Source organism: Acartia tonsa, chromosome 6, assembly GCF_053477335.1.
Source record: "Acartia tonsa isolate MP-2025a chromosome 6, ASM5347733v1, whole genome shotgun sequence".
NCBI lineage: Eukaryota > Metazoa > Arthropoda > Copepoda > Calanoida > Acartiidae > Acartia > Acartia tonsa.
In genome coordinates this window covers 3,231,566-3,251,929 of record NC_137265.1, presented here as the reverse complement: position 1 = coordinate 3,251,929, position 20,364 = coordinate 3,231,566, and the positions used below count along the sequence as shown (strand labels likewise).

General features: G+C 35.0%; 1 protein-coding gene across 1 annotated transcript in view; it reads right to left on the bottom strand.

Annotated features, from left to right (window-relative positions):
- The window catches only part of LOC145321597 (uncharacterized), a 106,543-nt gene that overhangs the window by 19,659 nt on the left and 66,520 nt on the right, over positions 1 to 20,364 (bottom strand). The window contains exons 5-10 of the mRNA XM_080163041.1: positions 7,276 to 7,462; positions 5,403 to 5,545; positions 3,609 to 3,750; positions 2,331 to 2,460; positions 1,164 to 1,251; positions 659 to 707 (exon numbers count right to left, since the gene is read on the bottom strand). Coding sequence (XP_080019167.1) covers positions 659 to 707; positions 1,164 to 1,251; positions 2,331 to 2,460; positions 3,609 to 3,750; positions 5,403 to 5,545; positions 7,276 to 7,462 — 739 coding nt within the window. The remainder of the gene's footprint in view (positions 1 to 658; positions 708 to 1,163; positions 1,252 to 2,330; positions 2,461 to 3,608; positions 3,751 to 5,402; positions 5,546 to 7,275; positions 7,463 to 20,364) is intronic.

The following is a 20,364-nucleotide window of genomic DNA, read 5'->3' as shown; positions in this document are numbered from 1 at the left end:
CAGGCTTTGTCTTTGGAGTGAGAGGATAGATTATTTCACCAAAAAGTTTCTTTTTGGGATGTAGTTTACCTATTTTGAAAAAAAAATTGGGACTTGGCCTCCAGGTTCAGGTGCTGCAGGCCTCCAGGTTGTCTCTGGAGAGGTAAATATAAAAATTTTTTTTTTTGAAGAGTTAGAAGTCAAATTATAAAACAAAATATGCATAATTTGTTTCATAAGTTAAACTCTAACACTTCTAAAAATTTTTCTTTTTATCGTCTTTCACCTAGAGGCCTGCAGCACCTGAACCTGGAGACCAAATCCAAATTTTTTTTTAAAATAGGAAAACTACATCCCAAAAATAAACTTTTTAAAAAATAATCTATCCTCTCACTCCAAAGATAAAGTCTATAATCACTGTTTACGCCACAGTGTCAGAACTAACCCCCCCCCCCCCTGTTATGTTCAATTCAGTTAATACTGCCATAATAAACGCCGTGAAATAAGAGGGTTGGTTGTCCATTATCATTATGGTGTTAAGGGCTTATTTAAGCTATATACCATCCTTGAGTAGTATTGAATTTGGTAAAGATACTAAAATAGACTAAATTACATGCAATTTTATTTTGGGAGTAGCCGCTATTTGTAGATAAACAAGCATGTTGTTTTATAAAATTACCTGGGTTTCTAGCTGCCACTTTTGGTGGATCTGAGATTTTTGGTTCAAACTAAAAATAAAATTCCTTGATAAAAATTAAGGTGAAAATTTAAAATTCTTATGTGAAGAGCTAGTGGTCAATTTTCGAAACAAAATACCTATGCATAGTTTTAGATGTTATTTACAGGTTAGAGGAAAATTTTAAAAATCGGTGTCCAGGTTCAGGTCCTGCAGGCCAAAAAAAATCTTAAGTTCTCTTGATATTTTTTAATTCTAAAATACACCTTAAGTACAAGAGGAATAGAAAATCAAAACCATGGCTTTTTTGTCTTTCAGCCTAAGCTAAATAATTTGATTGAAATTACCAGTTCAAAATTTCAATATATTACAAGTATAAACGTCCAAACTGATGCCTTTTTGAAATAAAAAATATTACTACCTTATCGTCCAAATATAACCCAACCTAATAGAACATCTAATAATCATCTTAGCATCAGAAGAAAAAAATCCAAAGATATCTGTTTACCCGTTGTTGCTTCTGTTCCCGGGCGTCACCAGGATGTCTAATTTTAACTGGTGGACCTTCCAGATTTCTGGCCTGCTCATCATCCATCCTAAACAAGAAATACAATTATTTTAATAGTTAGGTAAATGGTTGGTTGTCCAATTTCCAAGACCAAGTATCAGGGTTGATAAAAGCCCGGTTTTTTTAAATAACCCAACCCAGTGGCTTTTATATATAAGGATAAATCCTTATAATAAAGTAACAGAATGTTTCTCTGTACCATAGGATCTCGCTAACCACTGAATCGGTATGGTTCTCCTTTACAGGGTAGCTTTTCATAGGTCCAGGTAAGGTTTATAACTATTTTGGGGGAGGGTGCAAACACCCTCCTAAGAGAAATCGTCCCTAGAAGATTCCTCCCCCCCCCAAAAAAATATTACTTCCCTCTCAAAATATATTTAATCTTTTTATATGTTAATTGGTTTATCGAATTCAACTCCTTCCCCCTCAAGTGCCCCTAGAGGCCTCTAGGGGCGTAACCACTAGTATTAAATATTTTCTGTGGAAATATGCATATTTTTAGGAGGTTTTTTTTTCTATGGGAAATTTATTTTTAAAGGGTGGTGGTACCCTCCCCCCAAAGTAGTTAATAACCTTCAACGGTCCAGTGAGAAGCTACGTTGTTATTGAAAACCATATCGGTTCAGTGGTTAGAGTTATTTTGGTATATATAGACAGACATTGCGTTACTTATATATAGAAATAAGCAGTTAAAATACAGTTATACAAAAGTTAAAATAAAATGTTTTTATAATTTCTATTAGTTGTTTGAAAATAGAATAGAGTTAACATTATCGAAAAAAGGTACATTTAAAAAAAATACTTTGGTTTTTTATGCCAACCCTGCCAAGGATAGGGTCAACAGTATTTGACACCCAGGTTATTAAGTAACTAATCGTTTGATTATAAAACCTTTTCTGCAAACCCTAATTACCTGTTCATTGTCAAAACAATTCCCTTTTCCCTTACTTTTGATGTGACATGCTGAACATGGCAATGGTTGGAGAAAATCTTAGATCTCTATTATGAAGCAGTGTTGTACAGATTCGAACCTAACTCCAACTCAACTGCAAGCGGCCGAATTAACATTTATCCTTATTGAAATAACGTAAACAAAACGAAATCTACCTTTTTCTCTTGCTTTGCCTCCCTAGATTATACTGCTCTCCGATCCTCGGGATTGGATCTTTAACACTTGGCAAAATTCCTTGGGGACGAGGTTGAGGATGATTTGAGGAACCTCTAGGCAAGACGTTGTCTAAACAAAAGGGGACTATGCAAGAACGAGAGAAAGTGACTTTAAGCATTTAGGTAACCAAAATCAGAAGTTAAACATTTGAAAACAGACACATACACTCTATGGCATGCAGATAAACATAAAAAAGGTGCATGGAACGATTAAAATTAATTTTCCATTCTATTTGACTGATAGACATCAGAATTATTAATGTCACAAAAAGCAAAATTTTAAAGTCGGACTGATAGACACACCCATGCACAATGTGCACATGTTTGATTACATAAAAAAATTAGATTATCATTTTTAATTTGAGAGTGAGGTACTTTAAAACAAGGATGACAACATCCATAAGTAGCAAAGCTCAAAAATTATGAATAGACATCTGGGGAAAATGATCTATAGAGTATGTTATAAAAAACTTCAATAATAAAAATCACGAAAACTTTTTAAATTCCACCCGTTTATCTTGAACAGGAGTTAAGAAAATCACATAAACTTTAAAAACTAGGAATCGATCTAGCACCCCAACTAATAAGGGTACCGTAATAAAACTTGATGGAAACATGTAGTGTTTAAACTTATTCAATCCCTGAAATTTTCAGCTGTCTATATTGTATAGGGATCGAAAAAATCAAGAAAACCTAAAAATCTAGGAATCGATCTAGCACCCCAACCAATAAAGGCATTTTAATAAAACTTGATGGAATTATGTAGAATTTAAATTTATTTAATCCCTGAAAATTCCAGCCATTCATCTTGAACAGGAATTGAGAAAATTGCAAAAAAGTAAAAATCTAGGAATCGATCTAGCACCCCATTTATTAGACAGATGGACAAAACAATGTATAGATTAGATGCGCACATGTCATAGTAATCTTCACTAAAAATTTCAGCTGTCTATCTCTAATAGGAGCCGAGAAAATCACGTTTCCCCCATAGCGTTACTGACTGACTGACTGACTGACGGACAGACAAAGTGAATTATAGAGTAGCTTCGCTACTAAAAAGGTCTATTAAAACATGTTTGTTAATCTTTTTGATTAAGACATAAAATGTCGAAAATGGATTTCCACGAAAAAACTTTATGATAGGTAATATTCCAACTTCATGCTAGAAATAAAAAGAGTTTATGGAAATAGCATAATTTTTTTTTACCATTTTCCTACCTGTTACATAAGGATATCGTAATAGTTCTTCAATACTTGGTCTCAACTTAACATCTCTGGTTAAACAAGCTTTCAAAACCGACAATAGTTTCGGATCAACATTCTTAGGAAAAGGAATTTGATGATCTGGATTCAGAATTGCCTGCAAAAAAAAATTAGATTAGTTTTGATAACAACTAATACATTTGCAGGCCTCCAGGAAATAGTTTCATAACAAAGCCTACGACGAATCTTTCCACGTGCTTGCCTTCAAAGTGCCTAGCGAGCAAAGAACACCCCCCCCCCCCCTCTCCTTACTTTTGGTCAGGGATAAGGGATGGGAAACGTAGGAAAATATTATTTCAGGCCTATTTCAAGCCTAGGCCTATTTCTAGCCTAATAAACCAGTTTTGGGATAGCGCAGTGGTTCGTATAAAATGCTAATGAAAAAGCTGTGTGTGTGTGTGTAGATAAAGTATAGAATCAAATTCAGGTAGCTAGTTTAAAGTAAAAAACATAACTTTTTATAAACCTATATATTAATGGCTTTTGTTAAAATGAAGTTTTTTCTCTCCCAAAATTTTTTATCTTTTACTTTGGTAATTTGAACTGTCAGAAAGCTATCGTTGGGTTTCCCTCAGACAGATTTTAGTTTGTATTATTTGCATTTTTATTAATGAGTAAAAATTTTATTTGAAAATTTCATTGCTAATTAAAATTCAAAATAAATAAATAAATATGCACTTGGGTAACATTCTATCAAGTTCTTTGGATACTATACTGGATATAATGTAATGATATATCTGTACTGTGTTGTATTGTACAAAAATTAGGGTGAAGGTGTTGTATCAACTCCGTACTAAATTTTTAAAATTCAAAATACAACATCTAATTTATAAACTACCAAATGAAAATTCGTAGCTACCTTCTTTCCAAAAAAATAATCCCGTTATTTTTGTTTTTTCTATGTGGCCCTTTTTTAATGTTTAACTCTAAGCAGATTTAATAATTAAACTAATGTGATCTAACACCATTTATATTTATTTTTTCGTAGCAGACGAAATCATTATTTTTTCTAGAATTGTCTGCTTGTAAAATTTCCGCCATCTGTGATTTGGGCTTGTTTTGTATCAACCAATCACAGAACACTATTGGTTTAGAGCGGTAGCCAATATGAGCCGTCCGCCAGTAAGGTCATTAAATTAGGCAAATGGTAAAAGTTGCATGATCCCTTTCAAAACCAGGCCGAGACCTAATTTATGGCCAGGTTTCCTATCCCTTATCCCTGCTTTTGGTGGGCTCTTGTAACCTACCAGAACCGGTATCTGCTGTGCTTTAACTATCCGAGGTACAATGTACATTGTACGTACGGTGTACCCAATATAAAATAACCTAACCAAGCTTAAAATAAAATAAGGATGACAAAATCCATAAAAGCGAACCTCTGGAACAGTAGGACAAATGAATATTACTTTTAGAGTGTCAGAACTAAATGAGCAATAAAAATGCACAGTATGAATCTAAACAAATTGTATTTTTTTTTGTTGCAAAACTGCTTAAATATATTACATGCATTCCTACATTTTTAGGACTTGATTATACAGATTTTTCGCTTATAACATTATACCTTGATGTAATAAAAATCATTATTTCAAAAATCAGATGAATTGAACAATTATAACACCAAAAATGCTGTTCAAAATCAACATCTTTTAATGGACGTGCGGACTTTCTGGTAATTCGTATAGAGTTACTACGCTTCCTAAATTGTATATAAATCATCATGCAAAGTTTAAAATGATCGAATAAACAAACCTGAAATTTCATTTCATTTATTTTGATATCACAAAATGGCGTTTTTCCATAGGTAAAATAGTATAGAATACAGCCCAGGCTCCAAACATCAGTTTCGAACCTTATCTTTAACAGTGGCCTTACTTCTTTATTTTCGTCTGTACCTAATGTAAAATATATTATCAATCTAACATTATGTTATACTAGCGACTTCGCCACTAGCCTCTAGGGGCTTTTTTGCCCCAAGAGGTAATTAAAAAAATTAAGTACCTCTGGAGATGCCACCACTAATTTCAAATAATTAAAGAAAAAAGTTAAATACCACTGGAGATAATTTTAGGTAAATAGATCAAAAAAATTGTGGGGGGGATTATTTTTCATTTTTTAGGGGTTGGGGGTTTCCCACCCACCAAGAAAATAGCCTAAAACCACCACAGGACCAGTAGGTATATTCCCTGAAGAGTAGAATCCGATCGATTCAGTAGTTACCGAAATCTTAACGGACGGACAGACATCAAGCTACTTTGTATTATAGAGGATAGAGGGTGTGTAAAGACAATGTATCTGTTTTAAAAAAAACGAGTTGCGCGGCTTGTGTTAATGGTAGAGAATACCACGCGTATCCTTTATATTATATTTTCTGCTTTGCTGCAATTAATCTTATACATTTTGTTTTTGTAATAAAAGTATAAAAGTAACAGGATGTTTGTAAGTCCATCTGTTTGTCTGTACCAAGAGCGATATGGTTCTCCTTTACAGTAGAGCTTCTCATAGGTCCTGGGAAGGTTTTTAAGACTAGTTTGAGGAAGGGTATCTACATTATCCAAAGACAAATATCCCCTTGAAAAATTATGCCCCACCCCAAAAAAATAATAGATATCCTTATGGCTTATACTAAAGTAACAGGATGTTTGTGTGTCTCTGAGTTTGTGTGTTTGTTTGTACCGATGGATCTCGCTAACTGCTGAACCGATCGGGTTCTCCTTAAAAGGGTAGCTTCTCATAGGTCCCGGGAAAGTCTATATCTATTTTCTTGGGAGGTGGGACACCCCCAACCCCCCAAAAAATGAAAAATACCCCCCCTCAAAAAAAATTTACATTTATAACTAAACTTTAAAATGAGGGGGGGGGGGGGCCGGGGGCACCCCCCCTCAAAAAAAAAAAAATTTCCACCCCCCAAAATTTTTCAAATCTAAAATATGAAATTGGGTTATCAAATTTGAGTCCCCCCTCCTCAAGTGCCCCTAGAGGCCTCTAGGGGCGTAGCCGCTAGTATATTTTTAAAGTAAAAAAGTAATGAAAACTGAAAAAACCCCACCCTCAAGTGCCCATAGAGTAAAATAATAGTTATTTCTCGCATCGTATTATAAATGGCTTTCCGCGGATATAGAATATACAATTATGATAATAAAACTAGTTTTTTTAGCCCCGATGTGCCGAAGGCACCGGCTAAAAAAACTGGTTTTAATCTTATGATTGTACATTTTTATATTTGTAGAAAGCTGGATGTAATACGATGCTAGACATAGTTTTTTCGTATGGATGAGAACCGGTTCCTATCCACCGGATTCGAATGAAAACGAGAAAGAAACATATTTTATTTTAAAAAGAGTGAAAAAGTATTGTTTGTGTGGGCCTAGAAGGAAAACAAAAATTGATCAACTTGATAAACCCAGGGATCTAAAGGGATAAGTGGCCGATAAATTAATGTACATCCCCCTCTGTAGATTAAAATTAGTGGTTGAAACGTTTGAACACTCAACTTAATTAACTAACCAATCAAAATTCTCTTAGACCCCCAAAGTTGCGTTTGCGTTAAGAAGTCGTTATTATATAACTAGTAATAGTGTAATAAACAGCCCATTGTCCCCTTTCTTTCGGGGATAAACCTCACCTCCACCAGACAAATCTTGAATGGCCTCCGGGGCAATGAAGTCGAATGTGCCAATCCGTGTGTCCTTAATGACACTGGTCATGATGTCGGACTCAATGCTGCTGGCGATGCCAAAGTCAATGAGCTTTAGTCTTCCCTTCACCAGCAGAAAGTTGGCTGGCTTCAGATCAGAATGAATGATTCCCCGCTAAAGGAATGGAAAAAAAAAAATGTGTTATTGACGGAAAAATTTAAAGAAAACAAGGATGACAACATCCAGAAGTAGCACAAACAATATATCAACAAATAACATAAGGAGTAGATGCTTTTTATGAAAGGTCTTAAGACAATTTGAAAACTATCCACGAACGAGAGCAAGTGATTCTAAGCACCTTCCAGCATTGATCCATAGTATTTTTTAGTGAATATGTTTATGTTTATGTTTAATAATTGGTTTATCGACTAAAAAGTTAGGTTTCACCATTGTTTTTTATGAAAAACTTTGAATTGTAAAGCATTTTTTGATGCAATATCAACAAACGCTTTGTTGAGTTCAAAGAACAAAATAAAATAACACGACAGAAAAGCATCAAATGCTGAAAATTGTAAAAGAACATTAATTAAACTGTTGACAATATTACAAGTTACCAACCCTTTTTTAAATACCTATACATTTTTAATCAAAATAATATACTTTTGCATTAAGCTTTTAAAGAACAGTTTGAACTCATCAAAACATTTGATGATATTGAACCAAATTATGCTTAAAATTACAAAGTTTTTTTTTCATTTAAAACCAAAGTAAAACCTAACTTTTTAGTCGATAAACCAAATATATACATAAACCTAGTATATTACCTAAAAAAATACTATGGATCAATGCTGGAAGGTGCTTAGAATCACTTGCTCTCGTTCGTGGATAGTCCCCTTTATTTCAGCCATAAAGCTACCTGTCCCTATATCTACAAGTATGTAACATGGAAAAAATGGAAATAAAAGGGGACTATCCACGAACTAGAGCACGTGATTCTAAGTACCTTCCAGCATTGATCCTAAGTATTTTCTTTCAGGAATATAATAGGTCACCATTAATCATTGATATATTGACGAGAAAATTTATGTTTCACCATATTTTTTTTAGACATTTTGATTGATTTTGAAAACTTAAAAGTTATGTGATATATGTGGTAAATCTTTTTCTCAAAAACTTGACTTGTACACACGCATATTTGGACTACGACTTGGGTACAGTATAAATGACTTCTCAACAAAACGTTTGATAGTATTTTGACTAAAAATGCTGGACTTTTTTTTACTTTTCGTTAACTTGAAGTGGTGAAATATAAAAGGGGGGGGGGGGGGAAATGTGGTGACTCGTGCCACAACATACCAGCAATTTTATTTTGGGTGCTACTCCCTTAGTTTTAGAGATAATTGGATGAAATCTTTTGGGCTGGGTCAGTAATTACCCCAACTATTGGTATCTTTCAAAAAAAACGGCGGCGGGACCGCCGCTCCCGCCGCCGCCAAAAAATTTTTTTTTTGCATTTCTCGCCGAATTAGGCAATTTGGAATCATTTGAGACCATGTTATTTTTTTCAAAAATTTTTCCCCTTACGAGCAACCCTGCGGTGGGACTTCTATAGATATACTCAAGGTATATTTTTTCAAATTCTCGTATATCAAGGTATATCTTAAATACAGTACTTCTCCTGTGATTTTAAGATATTGAAACAAAATCTTTTTAGGTTGGTAAGTAAAAAATATTTGAATTAAGAAAACGCCGGCGGGACCGACGCTCCTGCCGCCGTTTTCCGCCGCCAACAAAAATTTTTTTTTTGCATTTCTCGCCGAATTAGGCAATTTGGAATCATTTGAGACCATGTTATTTTCTTCAAAAATTTTTCCCCTTACAAGCAGCCCTGCGGGGGGACTTCTATAGATATACTCAAGGTATATCTTAAATACAGTACTTCTCCTGTGATTTTGAAGATATTGAAACAAAATCTTTTTAGGTTGGTAAGTAAAAAATATTTGAATTAAGAAAACGGCGGCGGGACAGGCGGGACCGCCGCTCCCGCCAACAAATTTTTTTTTTTGCATTTCTCGCCGAATTAGGCAATTTGGAATCATTTGAGACCATGTTATTTTTTTCAAAAATTTTTCCCCCTACAGTCGGGGGGACTTAGTCATTTTTTTCAAATTCTCATATATCAAGGTATTGACGTGTAGTAATAGCAAGAACAAACAGCTAAATATTCTTATAAAGTGTATTAATTCAAGACAAGATAAACATACAATAATAATATTAAATATTAAGACAACTATTCAGTTTTATGTTCGTGTCGTGTTGCAGAGCAATGTCTTGCTCCGAAACGGTTGACACAAGAACTAAAAGCTAAAATACAAAATACATGCATTGCTCTTAAGTCAGGAAGAAAGGGACTATACATCACATTTCTCCCTGGCTTTAACATGAACCTGGATTTCAAACTGTAATATTTCAGATTAAATATAACAATAGGTTTTTTCATGTTAATTATCATATATATATTATGAGTAGCGTTGAACGCTTATTAAATAGATAATAATTGATCTGGTATGACACCTGCCATATTTTTTTTTTTTATATATTTTATTTCCAGATCTTTAAACACTTCATATACATTTTTTTTTTTTTATTATTATTTTGGTTCCTTAGAACTCTTTTGTGTTTTTTTATATATTCTTTTTCTCTTTATGTGTTTTTTTTTCTTTTTAATATTTTTTTAAAAAAAAACATTGATTAACATATAATCATTGAAAATGCATTGATTAACACATAATGCATTAATTACATAGTTATCATAAATGCATGATATAAAAATAACACTGGTTAACATATAACCATCAGATTTAAACATGGTATTATAGAGCATTAATATAAAACATTAATTTTAAACCTTTTTGAGACTACTACTGCCTCAACAAATATTAAATACATAAAATAAAATAAAATATGAATTAATACACATAAACTATAATTATTACTTTCTTTTTCCAGACGTTCTGCTCTTCTTGCCAGATTCTTCAATATCCATAGGCATGATAGCTTCATCATCATTCACTCCAAGTTTTGCGGTCTCATCACACAAGCCGTCTTGAGACATCCTTGCCTCAGTATCACCAAGCAACGTTATCAACCTCCTCCTGATTATCCAAAATCTTTTGATGCTTACGACTAACCTCCTCCCCAAATTTATCAAGCATCATCAATATTCCAGGCGTGTGTTCCATCCTCATTTCCTCCCTCGCTTGTTCATCAACACGCCATTGCTGACCTGACAATTCAAGGTCCAGACAAACAGGAATATTCGGATTTAAGGGCTGATCCATCTGAACACAAACAGGATCCCCAAACCGAGTAACCAATTTAAAATCACCCTCAAACCACTCATTTACTTTGTGTTCAGGATTAAACTTCCACTCAATATTGGTTGTCAACAAACTTGTATAAACTTTTCCATCCAACTCCAATCTAAGTTCCTTTACTACATTCTCTAAAGTAGTATCTGGATCACATAACAATATCTGCTTGGCTAGAGTCGGACGGAGACGCTTGCAGCGCATCTGCATTTCCCAGGTCAAAACTCTTGCATCTACTTTATCATTCACCAGACTACCTGCGTATGTGGCACTCACCAGGTTATCAATTATTTCTCTTTGTCCATCCAATCTAACATAACGTATTTCAGCTGGCATCTCTCCACTGGTGATTAAACTCACCGAATTCACATTTACAATGCGTGGAATGTAGACCGATAAGTTCATGTATTCATTCACCTGAATAGAGTCAATAAACACTTTAGCACTCAAATCCTGTTCAGACTTCCCATCAAGCCAATCTTTCTGTAACTCGAACAAAGTTGTGGATGGCATCTGCTTCAGAATAAAGGATACTTTATTCACGACGTCTTTCCAATGTGCCAGGAGCCGGATAGCTGACACAACCTGCGTCTTCAACCTCAGATCAACGCTATTACCCACCGTTCTCAACACCGTCTGAAGGCTCATTCGACCATCTGCAGGTATGACGTCAATTTTTGAAAGTTGATGCCAATCCTCAAGTTCCCCCATATGTTTGATTATGGGTAACAATTCGCCCAACGTTTGACAGCTTTTTCTCTCATCTCCATCCAGGTATTCAATCTTAGCAAGCAACACCAAACTTGGTAAAATTTCGCAAACAAGCTTAGAGAGAAATATGGTTGCACTCAACTTATTCAAACTAGTCGTCTCATTCCATGACAACTTTCTGTTTATAGCTTTAGAATGCTCACCAGCCGCCATCAGGTTGAGGTGTCTTGAATTCTGGCTGGTAAAGATAGGGATCCTGTCCACAGGCCAGTCTATGGAGTTGATGCATCTCCCCATCTCTAACTGCACCGAAAGCATGTTTACTAAGTTCAACTTAAACCTTGGTTCATTATCAATAAGACGAGCTAAATCTGCCAGTGGCATGTCCTCACTGCTCAAAAATATGTTCCTCGTCGCCCTGCCCACACTCAACGTGGGCAGCTCAACGCGCGACATTACCAACACCAGCCGAGAGGCAGAGTTGCTGACCAATGCAGACACCGGTAGACCAGGTTTGACTTGATTTCCTTCATTGACAGATTGTTTGTGGCGGCCATCTTCTTCGTTGCTCAATAACTTTTGATTCATTGTTGCCGCCGTAACCAACCTGCAAAAATACAATATAATTAAATTTCAGCATCAGAATTTAAAATCTAGCATTAAATTCTTCCTCAGTAAATCTTTTTTTATAACACCATGAACAACAACAATACAAAAATGCCAACATAGGAATTATACCTAACAACAACATTAACACAATCAAAACAAACTTAGCAAACAATGGTAGTATATCTTTGAACAAATGTTCTAAACCAAACCAAGGACCTGTAACCTGTTCGAAAAATGACAACTTATGATCAACAAAATCCAACTTAGAAGCTTGTCCATTAAAATCCTCAAAATCCTCTAATCCCTGATATTTAATAGTCTTATTAAAATCAGCAATAAACACCTTTTCATCGTTCAGAAAAATCTTTTGTCCCACATGTTCAGATTTTTCATTGGCAATGTGCAGAAGTTCGAGTCCCTGCCCCTGATTCCCAAGGAACAAATTGGCTGTCAACTTCAAAAATACCGGACTTTGCGAGCAATTTAACAATTTTATGTCCTCTACTGCAACAATCATTCTACTATATTCTTGTATTCCAACTGTCTCACCTTTATATTCCACCAGCAAATGTCCTACTGCACATCCATAATCCACACCTAACTTTACTGGAATTTCAACCGCTGTACACTTTTCATACTTAGCAATTTCTCCCAGGTATATAATTCTGAACCCATGATGCATCTGTACATTTGATCTAACTTCTGTTTGAGCACATCTAGAAATACTAAAAAGTTCCATCATCCTCTCATTCCTTTCTCTACTAGCCAAAAACATAGCATTCAAATCAAATCTAGCTTCCTGTTTTAACAAATCCCCAAAATAACTTCTAACAGCCGCCTTCGGTTCCTCTAAAAACTTGATACCCTCCAATTCTGTTACAAAAATGTTGAAATCCAGATGCTGCAAAGTAAGTTTCTCTGTTCCCATAATTTTAACTAAAATATTCCTTTCCAAGTTAGAAACAAAAAGTTGTTCATTCCACGTAGTTAAATTAAATGTATCTTGAAAAACTACCTTAAAATTACTGGCCGGTTTTCGTACTACATACGGAAAATATGGTGAAGTTGATGTTGCCCCCAAATGATTTTCTTCAAAATTAGCCACAATCGTCTTTTTATCATAATCCATAACAACATTTCCCTTGATCAAAACGGGTGTATTTTTTACTAAAATATGCAAAGTCCCAATAGCAAAACCTAAATTGAACCACATATTGTGCGCGTATATTCCCAGTGTCTTGCATTGAATATTTTCACCGCCAACATCCCAGAAAGGTGACAATGTTCCATTAACCGTGAAACTGTGAACAGTTGGCAAGTCTATGTTTACTTTAAAACTAATACCATCATGCTGATACTTGCCAGAATGAAAAATCCTTCTACATTCATCCATACTCAACTCTACCTGTTTTTCATGTGGCACGTCTAATACGTGCACATGACTCGCGGTGCCGCAAAACCAGCGCTCCAATTTTAGTCTAACCTCACAACTAATGGCTTCCGACAGTATAAAATCGGTTTCTGCTAACCCCAATAATTCCACAGATCTGACCGGTTCCATCCTATCATGCAAACAGGCAGCTGATCTAAGTTCAACATCACTTATTTGAGAACAATCATAAGCTGCTAACCGTGGATCCTGTGACGTATACATACCACCAACAATAATCAAACAATAAGTCTGCATCACAACAACAAATAACAAAATATCCAAGTACCTGACTCCTCTATCATCCTTGGATTTCTTCACAGGTACTGGTCCAGCACGTCCACTCTTTGAACTACCAGCGTCAGGCGACCTCTTTCGCATACCACGATCTCCATCTCGTCTATTCCGGTCATGTCTATCACCACCGCCGCTTCCTCTCTTGTCATCACGCTCCCGACGGTTTTCGTGGTAATCTCTTCTCCTGCAAATATTATACAAATTATTACAAATATTATTTTTTAATCAATTTTGCGAGGTTCCTAGTTACTACATCTGCTACTGAATAACGTTCTAATCTGTCTTTATCTCTGTTTTGTCTATCCTCTTCCAATTTTTGTGATTGTACTTCATTTGAAGAACCTTTAGGACGACCTTTAACAGGAATAGTCTCAGACATTTTTTGCAGTTTTGCATTATCTAACGATCTATCTAATTCATCCTCCTCAACATCCCTACCTCGTTTAACACTTCCCCTTCGTTGTTCCAAGTTTACAATTTTACTTTGCAGTTTTGGCAAAGTGTCCTCTAAAATACTCATCCGAGACTCTAACTCTCTAGCAGATTCCATGTTAACATCCTCTACACCCAAACTGTTGTCTACTAAACTATTATCAGAGGCATAATCTCCATGAAAAACACTATCCTTACTAATAGTAGAATATGTAGAGTCTAACTTAGTTTTGTCAGTCGTATCATTCGTATCTACACTGTCAGAAATATGAGTACTTTCCAAAGTATCACTAAGATCCTCAACTAAATCATCTAAATTTTCATTATCCTGAGATACATTTGACCTTTGCTGTGACAACCCAACACCCAAAAAAGATTTCTCCAAAAAATCTGGTGTTACCTGTCCATCCTTCCGCCTTCCAACCACCTCTGGACTAGCGCCACAACTATTCTCCTCTTCAGAAACGCCTGAACAAGTTAAATTTCTTAAAGTATTGGGAAAGTCATAGTTTACTTTCAAGGTATTATCCACAGAGAAAAACTCATCTGTAATCACTAAGTCAATCTTTTCATCTGGAGTCAAGTCTAAAGTACTCTCAATAACATATATTTTATCCCTTGGTACAATTCTTACCCCTTTGTCTTTCAATCTACACTTTTCTAGGGGTTGAACCTCGAACAAACTGTCAGAAATTACTTTTGTCACTAGACACGGACCCACCCATAGCGAGCAGAGTTTACGAGCTACACCAATCGTTGTGACGTCATAATAAATATAACAATAGGAATTTATAGCTATCGGCCGACCTATCCTTTCTGTATTTTCTACCTGTAAATACTTCTCAGTTCTCTCTTGTCCAGTTTTCCAATTTCTGTCAAGGCACTCCAATAACTCTGAAAAATTCATATGTTTAATTTTCGAGCGGGTTAAAGGATCAAATGAGTCAAGCGGAAGCTTAGGGTTTCGTAGAAACATCTTGAAATACGGAGAACATCCTAACCTCCGATTGAAAGAAGTGTTCATACAAAATTGTGTAGCTTTAAGTTTATGAGCCCAATCTCCATCTTGAAAACGTAAATCAGTCTTAAGAAACGAATACACCGATTGGTTGTATCTTTCACTATAATTCGAATTTGCTGATCTTGGAGGGATAAAAATTTGTTCAATTCCCAACCTTAAACAAACTTCCCTAAAAACTTTTGATTTGAAACTTTGTGCATTGTCAGTCCTGATTCTCTCGCATAATCCCCAAACAGAAAATAAATTAAACTTCAAACATTCAATAATTGTTTCAGCTTTAACATCCTCAATAGCAAACAACCACACATATCTAGTACAACTGTCAACTACTATTAAAATATGCTTACAAATGACTCCATTATATTCACACTCATTCAAAGGACCTAAAGCATCTATGGCCAACTCTGCCATAGCTTCCCCAGCCAAAGGAGAAAATTCTATATTATGATTATGTTTTGGTTTTTTACGTCTATTCAAACAAATGACACAATTTGCAACTGCCGCCGCTACATATTTAGACACATAGGGAAAAATGAAGTGACGATTAATCCTGCTCAAAGTTTCCAAATAACCCCTATGCCCCGCTGTAACATCTGCATGAGCTAACAAGAAAACTTTATTGTACATTCCAATAGGTACCACTACCCGTTCAATAAACTGAAATTCTTTCTGGAGCCGCATAGGTGAAGTCAAGATAATTAAACCATCTTTATAACTCAAATGTTCAAAAAATCTTAATATTTGTTTACCACGATAAGGCATTTGAGACAATTCTCTGGACGTAGGTTTGACATTATTTACAATAAATTTCCTCACCTCAACTAAAACAGGATCCTTCTCCAGGCTATGACTGAATTCTCTCGCCTTCAATCTGGATGCTATTTGACTGGCCGTCTCTGCTCCAATTCCTGCAATAAGACACAATTTAGGATCTTCCAATTGATATACAGTATCCAATATTAACTCTCCTTGTTCGTCCGTCGATAATTTAGATATCCTATCTTTACTATCCTCTAATGCAGTACGTGACAATATATCAACATTAGTATGCATCTTGCCCTGCCTATGTACAACCTCATAACTGAAGGTGGATAAAAAGTTTATCCACCTTATGGTGAGACCAACAAAATATCCGTTCTGCCTCCAAGTAGATAGATGTTTCAGTGCAGCTGAATCAGTTCTCACGATAAACTTCTTGTGTCTCAAATAACATTCAAATCTTTCAACAGCATTCACTAATGCACATAATTCTCCTTTATGCGCTGCATAATTGGCTTCATGAGTTGAACAAACACGTGACCAACACGATATCATTTTCTCTTGACCATTTTGTTTTTGACTTAACACTGCAGACATAGCTGTAGAAGACCAATCTGTATCCAACACAAATGGTTCAGCCTCCATCCTCCAATCCGGAAATGATTTACTTATTTCTTCACAGAACAATTCTCTAGTCTTTGTAAAAGCTTCCATACTTTTTTCATCCCATTCTATTTTACTACTGTTTCTGAATTTGTTCAATGGTGCCGTAATATCAGAAAAATTCTTGAAATATGAACCATAATAATTTATGAAACCAGTAAATCTTTGAATATCTTTACCTGTTTCAGGTACTGGCCAATTCTTAATCTTTTCAATATATGCTTGGTCCATAAATATGCCTTCTGCATTTATAATATGGCCCAGAAATTTCACTTCCTCTGCAAACAATGTACATTTTCCAAGATTAATCTTGAGGCCTGCTTCACAGAATGTTCGTAGTAGGGTATTCAAATGCTCCAGATGTTCCTCCACATTCATACTATATACAAGAACATCGTCCAAATAAACTAGGCAAAATGCCCTTAATTCAGGACTCAAATCCATTACTCTATCCATCAACTTTACAAATGCACTTGGAGCATTGGTCAATCCGAACGGAAGCCTCTTGAAGCAATACTGCCGTCCATTAGAACAAAATGCTGTATATTTCCTGACAGATTCCTTCAAGTGCATTGAATTATACGCCGAAGTAAGGTCAATAGACGTAAAAATCTTCTTTCCTCCAAGTTTGTCAAATAGCTCACCAATATTAGGCAAAGGGTAACAGATCTTCTCAGTTATCTCATTTAACGAGCGGTAGTCCAGGACAAACCTGACTTTCACCTCGTTAGTATTTCCAACCTTCTTCTTAACAGCAAAAATTCCAGAATTAAACGGTGAATTACATTCTTCTATCACATCTGTTTCCAACCATAAATCAATCTGTTCTTTTAGTTTCTCTGCATGATGAGGATTGAGTCTAATCATCCTATTTTTGAAAGGTTGAGCTCCAGGAACCAACTGAATGTCATACTCCTCCAAAGTACAAGATCCAATATCCGTAGGGTCAATCGATAACGCCTTGAAATTCTTTAAAAACAAACCAACTATTCTTCCTTTCAAAGAAACATTATCTTTTAAAAACGGAACTTTATCCAAATTCAATTTATCTTTAATAAAACGAATCTTCTTTAATGTTGTTGACACATCTTCTTTAACTCTGTTCTCTTGCAACATCGCTATCTTCTCCGCCAAAAACAAATTTCCAACCAAAGTACCAGCAGGAACAGATTTCTTAACAGTTTCAAAATTCGTGATTTTAGTCATAATTTTACCGTTTTTTCCCACCTCAGTAATTCCTTCATTTATCAACAAGTTGTTTCGGCTACAGTAACCTTGTCTAGGAGCTATATAACACAACTGTCCTTCAGGCATATCTCCCTTAGTTGAAACTTCTACCACCACTGTACTTAATGCTGGAATTTCTATTCGATTTTTCAATGAACAAATCCATTTTTGGTCTTGTAACTCAGCTACATTAATCTCAGGTTTCTTAGTTCTTGCTTTCTCCAGTTTCTCCAAAACCGTATGAACCAAATTCTTCACTACAATTTTTCGTTTAGCTACTAAATTCACACTGATTCCATGCATCTCAATCCTGTTGCCGTCCTTGGCAAATATCGTCTTCACGTTATTTTTGTTCAGCCAATGACTGCCTAGATTCATAGGTACAGTCATGCCAGAAATAACAAAGCAATCTTCTTGAAAACTGTGACCTCCAATCTGAAATTCAACATTCCGAACAACACCATCAATCTTGATGCTGGAACCCTGCACGCCTGTTGCTTTCGAATCCGTTTCTTCAATCATACAATCAAGCTTTCTAGCCAACACTTGAGATATCAGGCAGCCTCGTGCATTGCCGCTATCAATTAAGGTCAGGATTTCCATGCCACCAATCTTCGTTGGAACGTAGACTTCAGCCGCTCCAGCCGCCATCTCAGAATTTTCATGAAACTTATGAACAGCTATTCTAACCAACACCAGCAGTTATGAGGTTGTAACTATCCAATTGTCTATCAAATAACTATCTATCTGTCTACAACAAATAACAAAATAACGGAATAAAACAAATCACTCACCGACAATATTTCATCCACCAACAGAAACATCCAAAATATCTCTTAATCCACAATCAACAAAACTTCTCTCCGGCCAACAGAAACATCCCAAAATATCTCTTAATCCACAATCAGTAAAACTTCTCTCCGGCCAATCTAAAATATTACAAACTTTTTAGATGCCAATTGATGGATAAATCACTGTAAATAAGAATTAATATCGATATTAATATATATATAACAAATTTTGCAAGACTACTTTTCGAACAGCAATATATATATATAATGGTAATCAAATATTAACAACATAAAACAAAATCTTAACAACTCACCATTAAATAAATAATGATGACAGTATCTCTCAATCACCACAAATACTCTTCTCAGCCAATCTAAAATAAAATACAATTATTTTAGATGCCATATTTAAATGTTTTCACTGAACAAATAAACTTGCAACACAATAAAAGAAATTGTATTAAGAAATATGACATGATCAAATATTATCAATCACCAATCAAATTAATCTTTCCAAATACCATAAGTTCAATTCTTTTGTGATTCAATAAAATATTACCTAACAAAACTATTATTGTCAGATTAAAACTGAGATGTATAAAAGGTTTAAAAGTCGAAATTCAACTAACTATATATCTCAATACCTGAGAGCACCTTCTTGCGCAGCTCTGCTTCTCTGCGCAGCTCAACTTTCTGCGCATGGCGCGCCCCACGCCTGATAATCATTGCAGCTACCTCTCTACACCACCCCATTTTGCGCATACCAGCTCTGAGAGATAGTGCAAATTTCTTTGCAAATATGTTCACTCCCCCTTTTTCTCAAACAAAAGAGACAGCTCCACCATATCTGCGCATACCAACTCTGAGAGATAGTGCAAACTTCTTTGCAAATATGTTCACTCCCCCTTTCTCCTCCAACAAAAGAGACAGCTCCACCATATTTGCGCATACCAACTCCGAGAGACAACCCCTCCCTTCCTTCATAGAGAGAGACTACTCCACGATTATATCTAATGCATTATAACAATTTTGCTTCATGAAATTCTAAACTTCATAAAAAATTTTGCTGCATCAACATTACTAAATCGCAATATAATTGTTTTAAAATCGAATACTTTAAACCACAATAACTGACTCAACTTTTAAAACAATTTTCCACATTTCATCAAAATTTAATACTTTTCAAATATCTAATTTCACATTTTTATCAAATTTGATTCAATTTAAAATTCAATTTAATATTTCTCAATAGCAATTTTACAAAATTGTATTCCTAATTCGTTTTTCATTTTCACTTTTTATTATTCTTATCTCTGTTAGACTCCACAACAGTCTGAAACAAAAATGAATTTTCCTAATTTCAACAAAACATAATCAAAAACTAAATTAATTATTTTGATTTCCATTATAACATAATCTCATAATTTCATATACGCTTATAAACAATATGTTATCTTTTCATAATTCAAAATAAACCATCAAAATAAATTATCACAAAATTAGAGTTGCTTCGTTCACTCTTTATCATTAATTTTGTTTTGTTGTTGTTTATTTACAATGCGCATAAATCAAAACAATGCCGCGTAACAAGTAGAAAATGGAATAAGGTTTTAATGATTATACTACATACAAAACATTAATACCATAAAATGTCATCTATAATAGCATTATTCCATGCCTCAACTTCCGCTACAAGATCGTCTTCATAATTACTTGCCCCTAAACCATCGACATGCGCCACTTCCTTCGTATCCTCCCCTTCTTTC